General features: G+C 43.2%; 1 protein-coding gene across 6 annotated transcripts in view; it reads right to left on the bottom strand.

Moving 5' to 3' along the window:
- NEO1 (neogenin 1) overlaps positions 1–12607 on the bottom strand; it is a 197787-nt gene that overhangs the window by 49328 nt on the left and 135852 nt on the right. For all 6 annotated transcript variants that reach the window (XM_068410464.1, XM_068410468.1, XM_068410465.1 and 3 more), the window contains exon 8: positions 132–351. In XM_068410464.1, coding sequence (XP_068266565.1) covers positions 132–351 — 220 coding nt within the window. The remainder of the gene's footprint in view (positions 1–131; positions 352–12607) is intronic.

Raw genomic sequence — 12607 nt, 5'->3', positions numbered from 1 at the left:
AAAGCAGGTAGCAACTCTTTGCAGTCAACAATGCTCTTTGAGCATTAAACACTTAAGGTTCTTCTAAGCAAAGCTAGTGTGAAGAAGAGGCATGAAAGAGCACGACCCATTTTACACATCGAGATCTTTACCTGTTTATACCTTCCTTGGTGTAGAAGATTGAATACGTGAGGTTGTCTCCTTGAGGGTCTGATACAGGCGTCCGCCACGTCAGTCTGATGAAGCGAGTGGAGACGAGGGTGGCCACGACGTCCCGCGGGGCTGAAGGCAATGGTCCGGTTGTAGCTGGTGCTAGATGGTCATTAGTGGCACTGGTCAGTGAAGTGGGAGGTAATGTTGGGATGGCAACATCTTGTCATGTGCAAACATTGGGGATTATGAAGGGCAAACACCACCACGGTTTAAAAAAAGAAAACAGGGAGAAAAAAAAACACAAAAAGAAATAAACAAAACCACGATGGGAAACAAAAGAAAATGAACACACACAAAAAAGGCCATTAAACTGAAGGCTGACATGCAGGCAGAGGTAACTACTGAAAACTAATGGGAAATATTAAAGGACACGTCACTGTCGAGCAAGCAGACCAAATCTCCATCGTAATGGAAGTGGCAAGGGAGAGGGAAGGGTGAAAACTGGGGATAAAACATGACCTCAGAAGAGGACATACCAGCAGCAAATAATACTTTCATTTCTTTGTAAACCAGATGTAACACCAAACGTTTACCAATAAAAAACCCCAACTTGTATTATTTATTAAAAAGTCCACCCAGACCCGATTTTCTACTTTAGTTCATTAACATGCAGAATTAATTTAGCCTACTCCCAGTCATAAAAAGCGACAGGCGGAACACACAACGTTCATTTAAGAGCGCAAACTCATCCCGGTTGTGCAATTAAAGGCTGAGGTCAGTTCACATGGTAACCGCTTTCTGAGTTGGTTGGGTTCTACTACTGCTAGACATGGTGACCAACTTGGTATGGCAGTTTCCTAAACTGTCACTGAGGTCACTGTTTTCTTTCCATCAATGCTTTTTCTCCCTCTCATAACATATATTACATCATTTTACAAAGATACTAGTAAGCACAAGCAACTCTTGCTTCATGCTACACGAAGACTTCACCAACTTTTTGTGGTAAGTCATGGACGTCGTCTTGTATTTCGACTTTAAAGCTCGGATAAATCGCCGGGATTATTGCATTAAAAGGTTGGCAAGTGAACAGCGCGAGCTGTAACGTACAACTAGCTGTTCTCCAAATCCTATTAAAGCAATCCATCCAGTAAATCTAACAGTAATATTCTGAGCAGCTGGACCCCAATTACCACAGAGTATTACAGGAAGCACAATTAGTAGCAAACCCCTAAAGCTCAGGATACCCTGATTTTTTCTGGATTCTTAAGTATTTACCAAGCTTAAACCACCCAATGACTTTTTCCACACAGGAATCTCTGCAGCCAAATACCTTTATTTACTTACTAATTATGGAAACTAACTAAAATATCTCACATTTTCCCCAGAAAGAGTTCAGGACTAGTACAGCTTTTGTTGAGAGCTGCAGCATCTCCACCTAATGTACTAGCAGAATACGCGGACTTGTTAGACAAGGAGAAAACTGCACACAAAAAAAACCAGACTAAGCCAGAAAATGTTATCTGAACAACCAAACCCAGGGAGTACCTTCAGGCAGATAAACTGAGAACATCTCAGCTGCACTGAGAGTCTATCCTCAGCAACAACCCGAGTTTAAATTCTAAAAAACCCTCGTCATCCAAAGCATCATCTCACACGTAGGTCTTGATCTGGCAGAACTCTTGTTTTTTTCATTTCTATTTCTTAGGCAGTGACTGACAATGGTTGAAGAACAAAATAATTGCTTTTATCAGACTTGCACAATGTAATGAAAGGATGTGGGCAGAACTATGAGACCCTTCATTGTTTCCCATGAAACACTACTGTTCACACCACCACAAAGAGAAGGGTGTCAAGGTTCCTCAGGACCAACACCCACCACAAACGAGGCCCAGCTCCATGGGGACACTGGCGATGCCCTCCCTCCCTCCCACATGCCGGTGTGCCCGTTACAACTCCATCGCATCTTCCACCTTTCCTGAAGCTCCCAGTCGTGTTTTGTCTCCTCTCTCAGGTACTGCCCATCCCGTCAACTGGGAAAGTTTCACTCTCCCAACACGTACTGGTGTAAACACAATCACCAATTTAATTACATTTCAATTACATGCTTCTTGCTTCCATGCTAAAATCAAGACTTTTTACTTCAATACCTGGACTCTCCAAGACTCCCAGAGCCAGGAACATACATACTTTGGTATTGAAAATACAGCTCACAGAAAGACAAGTACACAAAAATATCTTCTTAATTATCTTTTTCACACTGTAACAGCCACAGATCACAATTCAGTATTCTCCAGCACCCCCATCCCGATCAACAGACCACACAATTCATTTCACATTCATTGCAAAATCTAAACTATTTTTATGTTCCCGTAATTAGGTTTCTTACAGAAATGCACCACATTTTAGCTCTTCTTCTGGACTCAGACAGGGCCCCTGTGCCCCAAGGCTAATCTTGTCATTGCAGACGATGCAGTGCAGGGTATTTCATGACCTTGTTTGATGGGACAGTACAATATACCAAGGGGAAACAGCAGCATCTCGGGGCAGAAAAGGCTTTAAAGTTACCAGCACTTAGAGTTACCACTAGAGTCTTACTCCAATCTAAACCAACACCGTTTCTCAGAGCAGTGAACACCAATGTGTATTGTGGAGAGCTTTGTGACACCACTGCTGGATGACCCAACAGGAGAGATGCTCTCCTGCATTTGCTGTTCGTAAATAAAGGAAATTTGTTCAGAGACTTCATAGTTAGTGGCCTCCTTAGCTGAAATGACCCCCAAATGGAAGAATTTAAGATCCTGAAGAAACTGAGGAAGGCATTGGGCATAATCAAGATGCTGACCTACAGGAGGAGAAACTTGAGCATGGCCACAGGACATGTGCGATCCCATGGATGGCTGCCCGTACGGGCAACTGAGATCAGGAGAGCTCACTGATCTTCAGGGACAAACTGCTCACAACCCCAGAATGATCCATTTTCCTGCACGCAAGAAAACAAACGGGCATGGGAAGAGGGCAGCTTGGCTGAACAGGGAGCTCCTGGCCAAGCCTAAGCACACAAAGCGTAAAGGAAGCAAAAATGGAGACCAAAATGGCTAACCAAAGAAAACACAGAAACACCATCCAGGCACGCAGAGGGGGAACTAGGAAAGCCAAATCTGGACTGGACGGGTGGATGGCAGGGCGTTGGAGAGCTGGCTGGCCCAGGAGGCCAGCGGTGAACGGGGTGAAGGCTAGCCAGCAGCCTGGGTAAGCAGTGGTGTTACCCAGGGCTTGATTCCGGGACAGAGAGGGTTTCGTGTCTTCATCAGTGCCCTGGATGATGAGACAGAGAGCATCTGTAGTGGGATTGCAGGTTATACCAGACTGGGAGGAGCAGGAGATACGCTGGCAGAGAGAGGGACCTGCCAGCCTGGAGAAGTGGGCTGGCAGGAGCCTCAGAGGACCATCGCACTTATGGTCCCACTTATATCAGCCAGGCTTCTCCCGTGTTTAAATTTGAGTTCCCTCAGACTAGAGCCTTACTCACTGCACCTATCTTTACTCCTTCCACATCATGTTGCCACTGAGGAACAAGGTACGGTTCTCTGCAGAAACCTCCTTGGTGCCCGTGGTTTTCAGCGTCTTTCCCAGAGTCCGTCCTTGACTGACATCCATTTCACTTCAAATTTTAAATTTCTATTCCCTTTACACTTCAATTGAATACCTTCCCCTTGCAGAGGGCTTTAATTTCCTACCCTTTTATTAACTAATTACATTAATAATATTTAAAAACATCAGTTTGAGGAATAATCTGTGGGGCAGCTCTTCTAAAAACAAACTCTAGGAAAACGAAACAAGAAGGATTTCTACTGTATGGACTTAGAAAGAACAAAACTCCAAGGAGCAGCACCACAGTGCCGTTCTCCAGTACAGCCGTTGTCTTTTTAGAGCCCAAAATGCAAACACAGAATCACAGAATCAACCAGGTTGGAAGAGACCTCTGGGATCATCGAGTCCAACTGTTGCCCCACGCATCTTCCATCACCTTACGTTAATACTTTGGTTCCTCTTACGTGTCTCGGTAATATTGTCAGGCGATCTGCTTCAAATTACATGTTCTTGATGCAAAAGCTGCATCTTACCTGTATTTCAAAATAATTCTATTTAGTTAAAACGTAATATAAATATTTTTTAAATAATTAAATTGAGACAAAATGCTCAACTTTCTCTAAGGAAAAATATTCCCCTGATGAATTTTCAAAATTCATCCGCTTCATCTCAAACACATCCCACACACTCATGTATTTGTCTTCCTATATAATGAAAAAGAGCCATTGTTTACTTAAGCAATCTGCACGCAGCGCTTGACGAACCTGCCGGCATCACATGAAGAGTCTGGGAGAGCCGCCAGGATTTCCTAGGTGAGCAGAAACCCAGATTTATCCTCGCACAAAACTCAGACCCAGAACTATTCCTTCCGACAGCGTTATAGGTAGAGCGGTCAAACGCAACAAAAACAACTGGCGGCGGCTGAAAAATAAAACTGTGAACCAAATAAAAGCACAAAGGACTTGTAAAATTGTACAAGGAAGGTGAGCAATGGAGAGGCGAGAAAACTCACCGGCCGCAAGCTGCAATTAACTACCAGCTTGGCAGCAATTTGGTACAGGTGAGGGCTGTGGAAGGCATTTAGAAGACTAGGTTATTTCCTTTCTTTTTTTCTCCCTATTCCTCCTCAAAATGCCCCGAGTGCCGTTACCAGCTGATTTGTACACAGCCGTGTGAGCAGAGTGCTCAGCAGTGCAGAGCTGTGTTAATGAGTAATTACACTGAAATTAGTTTTAATGCCAATAAGGGAGCAGCTTTATTACTTCCAGCTTTTAAGCACGGTGTAACAAGTAACATGCAAAACGAGTCTCTTCTTTCTAACATGTATTTCATCACTTTTTAAAAAGTAACTACACGCTGGAATAGTCTTTGCAGACCTATCACTACACAGTTTCACATTAATCTAATTTTAAAAAAAACCAGAAAATATACATCTTCAACAAGTGACATGCTAAGAACATGGAAAAAGATTGACGTTGTTGCATGCCAGACATATAGAGAACAGATTTATCCCTTCAGCCACTGCTGATAGATCAGTTTTTCTGAGCTTGTATTTTTCTAAGGGATCAAGAAAAAGTCCCTGCTCAATCTGGCCTCGCACAAAGGCCGTACAGTCGAGATACAGCACGTTGTCCTGAACAGCATTTGAAAGAAATCATTCAGCAAAGCAGCTGCCATAGAATGAATCACTCCTTGAACGGCGGCTCCACTGCAGTCGGGGGCTGAGAGGGGGAGACCGAGGTTAAATAAATGTTGCTAAGAGGATACATTAAAACTGTCGCAATGCAATTGCAATTGTGGATCGATAGACAAGGAAAGTCGGTTGATTTATCTGTCTGCATCTAACGAAGTTAAAAGCTAACGAAAATAAGTTAAAACCAAAGCAAAATATTGCAGTCCTTTTTCTGCTTTGCACAATGATTTTTCTAATGCTCATGTAGCGACCTGGGCAACAGAACAACATCTGAACTGCTCAACAAATAGGGGTAACGTTCAACTGCTAAAATCCAAGGCCCTGCAGGACACCCAGCGACCCACCGACAGGGTGAGGTAGGCAGATCAATAAAAAAGTAGGATTTTCTTAACTTCCCACTCAGAATTCTTTTTACCCACGGTACATATGTTTTATACAGGATTCCAACACGTAGCGTTGTGCATTTGTGCTGCCCAGGTGCAACACCAGGACTTCCAGCTAAGACACCCCTAGCACACATCCTAGGGAGCCAGCGTAAGAGAGGATCCCTTCTCTCTCTCCCCCCAGACCTGTGCTTCACAAACCGTGAGGTTCCCAGCTCCTTTTGCTGTGCAGAACGAAGACGTGGGGATGCAAGTCTAGATTCCCAACTGCTCAAGGCCCTTCTGTCAAGCTGCTCGTTCTTCTCAGCAGACATCACCTACTGCAGCTATTTCATCAACGTGTTCTGGGGAGCACACTAATACCCACAAGGAGCTGGTCTCAACCAACCAAATAACCATCAGTGACCTCCATAACTTGAATCCTTCACTGGCAAAAGCACAATATTGTAATTTTACCAACATTATGCTGGTAAAGTCTAAGAGGCAAAAGCTACGGGTGTCTATCAGTTTGATACACTAACGTGGTGCCCGGCTTTTAATCGTGTCGGGAAAATGACCCCCGCTGCTATCAGCGTAATTCACTGCGGCGAGATAAGAAACAATTTGAACGTGTGTCTGGTGCTATTTGATCATCACCATTTCAGGATGTTGATGTGATCTTTTAAAAACAACTCTGTCAAACACACCACACCCGACAACTAGTAATTGAAATGCTCTATTTGTTAGCTAATGACTAGAAATATTTTCCACGTTGTCCAGCCCCTCCGGTTTAGATTTCCTTTTTCCTCCTTTTTTCCTCCTGTGGCACATTATTGGCATATTCATGGCTTCCTCCTGCTTTGGGCAATAACATTCCAATTATACCATCAGATCTACTACACAAAGGAAAAGCGCAACAGGAACGTGACCTGCTTTCAGCTTTGCCATTGTTATCTGAATGACCTGGGACGAGTCCAATCCCCTTGGCTACCTCGTGTGTGTAACAAGTATGCCACTGCTACAACCTACCTCGTGAAGGTTAGTACTGAAATCTATGAAATTAAGATGCATTAACAGTTTAAGAACTAGTTCCTGGCCATATTCAAACTATTCTTGGCCATATTCAGACTCTTCTTGGCCATACTTGAGTGCTTGCAAAGTCACAGTTACAGGGCCTGTCAAACGAGAGCGTCAGGGACTTCTGAACCGTGGCTGAGGCTACATCTACATTGGAAGGCAGAGGAGAGGCACCAGAGGGTGAACCAGCTGCTTCTGCGAGCCCAGCACCCACATAATATGGACTCTATCGGTTTCACTTTGGTCTAGCTCTTACCCTGAACACCTGACAGGGACCAAAGTGCATCTTCCAGTTGTGTTTCATTCCAAAGACACTGAGTTTGCACCAGATCCAAGACTACTCTGAGATGCAATTCAATAGGTGAGGAGCAGGGATGGGTGGGAAATTTCATTCCAGGGTGCTCTCCTGATAGAAATGAAAACTTTCACGTAGATGCGCCCTCAGAGGACACACAGATAAGGTCTCAAGCAGAGAACACGACAGACCTGGCCAAGGGAAAACAGTCACGGGGAACACCGAGGAATCTGAGGCATCAGAAAGCACTTAATATGGAATATTGCCAAAGAAAAAGTCCTCTTTATAAGGGCTTCAGAGGGGATTTTATAGCTTTTAAATGTAAATAAATCTTTGATTTCAGCAGCAGAGACATATTACAACTAAAAATAGCAAATTACTGTTTTGCCAAAAAATCTGTTGGGAAAAACGTGATGCAAGACATTCAGATCTCTAAATACCCTGAATATTTTAACTGTATAGCTTAAGAAAAACATAGCTCAGAGGTACTGATGTGTTTAATTTTGACTTGGTTTATTTGGATAAAACTGTTTACCTAATAAATAATATTTTCAACATAAATTGCTATTTAACTGATTCCAGAAAGGTAATAAAGAATTTAAAGGATTTTTCTTATTTTTACCTCATGCACCATTTTCCTAAATTTGAGCTTTGCTATATGATATCATTTCTTCTGATTTAACTTTGATCAGGACTAAGAGGCTGTGATACTTCAGAGTCCTAGTCAAAACCCACTGATTTTCTCTTTTACACTTTCCCTCAGAGTATTTTAAAAAAAAACCAAAACAGGTGACTGTTTACAAGGTAATAAGTATGAAATAATACAATGAGTAAGTCCATGCTATACAACTATCATTTAAAAATTTGCTTTATCTCGTATTTTTTCTTTTCCCCCATGTTTTTACCCATATCAAATTGTTGTCCGTCTTCAAATGTTTAATTCATAAATTAATGACAGAAGGGACATCACCCTGTTATTCTAATAGCCCCGTTTGATACCATAATCAAAGAAGAACAGGTTAACTGGCCCTAGTAAGTTCTTAAAGGACAAATGGCCACGGTGCTGAAGTTGGTACTTTGTCTAATAAATCAGTTGTAACAACTGAATTACTTCCTTCCCTTGGAAAAACTAATTAAAAGAAATCTACTGGACTCCTATTCTTCTACTAAGAGGCGCTTTCATGTAAAAGTGGAAAAGTTAATAAACAGACATGGAAAACAGAGTGTATTATATTAATTTCCGCTGTATATAACGAATGTGCACCTTCTGAGTCTCCTGGATTTCATCACGACAACCACCAGCTGTGAGACACAGATCTACGTCTGCTTGACCTGACCGTAAAAGGACCACAAAATTTAGTATTTCAGGGAAAATTCAGAATTATCTCAATAGCTGTGTAGAAAATTGCACTTCGGGAGGTAACGAACTGCAGAACTTTGTGTGTGATTTTGCTCTATAAGGAAGTTTGTCACAAAAAGAAAACCCACGAGAACATTCAGACCAACACCTCCAAGAAAGCCCAAGCGTGGCCAGCTGGACATAAAGCCTACTGACCTCAAAATTACACCTCAAATTCAAACTGCATTAACCAGTCAGAAACATGAAGCACATCTGCTGAGGAACTGACCCCAGCAAGACTGCCTCATGCCTTGCACGGCTGTGTAACAGGGGTGTATTGTATGTAATCAGGGACAACAGGCTCCAAAATTAAAATATACACAGTTTTGATGTCTTCCGTTGCACTGTTTTATACATTATTTGCTGTGATTAACTGAAAACCCATTAGCTTTTGCACATAGAAGACGTCTGGTACCAAAACAGACAGAAAAATAGCAGAATAGATAATGGTATCTTTCTAGGGACTTTTTTATTTTTACATGTTCACATGGCAACAGAATCTCAGTGTCTCTCTGTTCCACCACTCCACCTGGCCAAAGAAACCTCCAACTTGCCAGCAATTTTCAACCCTGGGCACTTTTTCTATGCCTTTCTATACTGGTCTTATTAAAGCTAACGCTTTAACTTCTGTAATATTTCAACTACTTTTGATTATTTTACATAATCATTTACTGATGGGAAAATGAGGTGAGGCTGTCTGGAAATTTCTGTCTGCTGAACAGAAGAGATTCCCCTCTCCCACTTGCCCTCACATGCTGTAGAACCAGCTGTACTTACATATATATAAAGCCCTGTATTGGCTTTATGGCCCAGACTCCAAAGCCAAATCGCCTCGTGAGTCCAGAAAAAGGAGCATCCAGCTTTCCATGCAGGCTACAACAGAGCTGAGGGCATTGCAGGGTACAACAGACACCAGGAGAGGCAGTCGGAGGCCGGAGCCGGGCTAAGGGGAGCACCCAGCTCCCACCGGAGCGTCTCCCACTCCCACCCTGGGAGGTGGGCACTCACCTGGACCTATGGGGAAGCCACTTCACGGAGCTAAACCTGGACGTGATTATCCTCCTCTTCAACTATTGACTTTTCCACACGAGCGTTTCCCTAGATCATCCCAAAGACGGGAGGATTGAGGACAAGAACCCAACAGAGCTCTCTGAATCAGCTCTGTCTCTAGCAGACTTCAAAAACCAAACGCAATCCCTCATCTGGAAGAACAGATCCTCCCCCAAACAAAAGCAACCCTCATTTTGTTTATAAAACGAAAGGGAGATGCTTGCTTACTTATTTCTCTATGCCGATATTTATTGCCTAAAGCAGGCCAGAAAAGATGCTTGCTTTTTTTTTTTAATTTTAATTGCCTTAGATTAATTTACATTACCACTGGGAATGAGAACTGTTATTTACTCTTCAGTCAATGCATGCTACTTGCAAAAACTCACCAAAAATACATACCAGCAAATGCCTAACCAATACACGCTGATTATGATTTTTAAGCACTCATTTGGCTCTAATGTAAAACAGCCATTGAATAAATTGGGACTATATAAATACACCGATAAACACGCTCTGACCATGAGCGTGTTTTTTAAAGGAAGTCATAAAATCCTTTCGATAAAGAACACTCCTCCCATTTTCATTTCACGATGAAATGCTTCGGTGTAGAGGAAACAATTTGATTTTTTTATTCCCTGTCTCATAAAACAACCATTAAAAAGGCGTGACGGACCTTACTGACGCATTACCCGCAGCGGAAGGCAGCCTCTCCTCTAGCCCCAAGCAGGAGCCCCGCAGTTTAGATCAGATACCGGTGGTCCAGGGGAGGATGTAAAGAAAAAAAAAAGCCCTGCATGTGTTTTGGTCATGAGACTGAGGCTATAAAAAAGAAGGAAAAAAGCCAAATGTATCTCTAGCCTATCCCCAGGGAGTTTAAAGCTATAACTACTTTTAAACACATTTTGTTATTGGAAAGAAATTCAAACCGTAACTACATATTGCAAAATGATGGATGTAACAATCTTAAAAATTCAGTAGCAAATATTTCATTTTTTTAAAAGATTTAAGTTGTTTTTTTTTTTTTTAATGACTACTCCTTGAGGAAAAAAAGAGTCAAAAACCCTAAACAAAACACACGTATAGAACCTAAGGCAGCAAAAATGCATGTAAATGTAACCATGTACAGGTTATCCTCTTAATGCAAATATTAATAAATTGAACTCTTACGCAGAATAAAAATCTCTCCAGAACAGCAGAGCCTGCAACTATATGTTGTAATTTGGCTTTAATAATAACAGGAAAGCAATACTTCTATTTCAAAAGCAAACGTGCTCCATTTGGGCAAAGCTCTTTCTGGAATAGTTGCTAATAAAAACACCGTGTATTTTTGGAAAGCGTTCGTTTGTACAGCAGCCATTTGCATATTTGAAGAGTTAGACAAGATTGCTCCCTCCGCCTGAAGCTGCGCTGGGACTCTGCCAAGAACTCATTCGCTTCCAGCTCACCTCTCGGGTTTTTCCCAGCGCTGCTCAGTTTTCACTCCCCCTTTGCACACCCAAGGTGACAGGGCCGCACTCGCCGTCAGTTCTGGAAGCGGCGCTACAAATAATTAACAATAACCATCACAACCAGCCAGGCTTAGGACAAAATCACCGCTTCGATGGTCCACTGGTACCACGGTCAAACCACGCGACTTGACGATTTAAGGATGCGTTTTCAAAGGAACACCACAGGGAATTGCTCGCTCGCTCTCTTTGCTCACTAAAAGCCTAAACTGAAATAAAGCCATCCAGAGGGACCTGGACAGGCTGGAGAGCTGGGCCTGTGCGAACACATGAAGTTCAGCAAGGCCAAGTGCAAGGTCCTGCACGTGGGTCGGGGCAATCCCAAGCACAAACACAGGCTGGGCAGAGAATGGATTGAGAGCAGCCCTGAGGAGAAGGACTTGGGATGATGGCTGACAAGCAGCTCACCATGAGCCGGCAACGTGTGCTGGCAGCCCAGAAAGCCAACGGTGTCCTGGGCTGCATCCCCAGCAGCGTGGCCAGCAGGGCGAGGGAGGGGATTCTGCCCCTCTGCTCCGCTCTCGGGAGACCCCCCCTGCAGTGCTGTGTCCAGCTCTGGGGGAACCAACAGAAGAAGGACACGGAGCTGTTGGAGCGAGTCCAGAGGAGGCCACGGAGATGCTCAGAGGGCTGGAGCCCCTCTGCTCTGGAGACAGGCTGAGAGAGCTGGGGCTGTTCAGCCTGGAGAAGAGAAGGCTGCGGGGAGACCTTCTAGCACCTTCCAGTACCTGAAGGGGCTACAGGAAAGCTGGAGAGGGGCTTTGTACAAGGGCATGGAGTGACAGGACGAGGGGGAACGGTTTTAAACTGAAAGAGGGGAGATTTAGATGAGATATGAGGAAGTGCTTCTTCATCCACTGCTGAGACACGATAGCCCCTATTAGCTGTGACTTGGGCTCAGAAAAGCAGACCCAGGTACGACTTTTTCTCCTCCTTTTCCTTTAGCACCTTCAGTAATACTATGTCAGCAGGAAAACCATGCAGCATACATTTGTCTTTGGCTCCACAATTATTAGGTCCTTTTTGGGAGGGAAGAGAGAGGATAGGAGAGGGGAAACAATCAAGAAAATACCTCCAGTGCAGTGAGAACAAGGACAATTTGCAGCTAGTTTCAATACTGAATGCACATTATTAAAAATGAAATTTAGATTTGTTAGTTAGATTTATTTGATTTCTTTATGGTATAAAACCCATAGGCCTACTGAGGTTATCTTGTCAAGACTGCTGGAAAAATATGTAACATCAGAATTAAGAGTCTACTCCCAGCTTCAGAGATTCAGCTGGGCGAATCCTGTTCCATATGCAAACAACCTGTAACCTAATCTTTTTTCCTTTTCCTCCCCATGGCATTCAGCTGTCTCTGATATTACTGTATAATTTAGCAACCTGGAAATCTAAGCAACCAATTAAGTCCATACCCACACGTTTGTTCCCCGCTCTGGTGCGAGACTGACAAAATCTGATCTTTTCCTTACCACATGAGGCCGGGATCGATTACAAATG

Source organism: Nyctibius grandis, chromosome 11 (genome assembly GCF_013368605.1).
Source record: "Nyctibius grandis isolate bNycGra1 chromosome 11, bNycGra1.pri, whole genome shotgun sequence".
NCBI lineage: Eukaryota > Metazoa > Chordata > Aves > Nyctibiiformes > Nyctibiidae > Nyctibius > Nyctibius grandis.
Note: the sequence above shows the minus strand (reverse complement) of the source record. Positions and strands in the feature narration are given on the sequence as shown.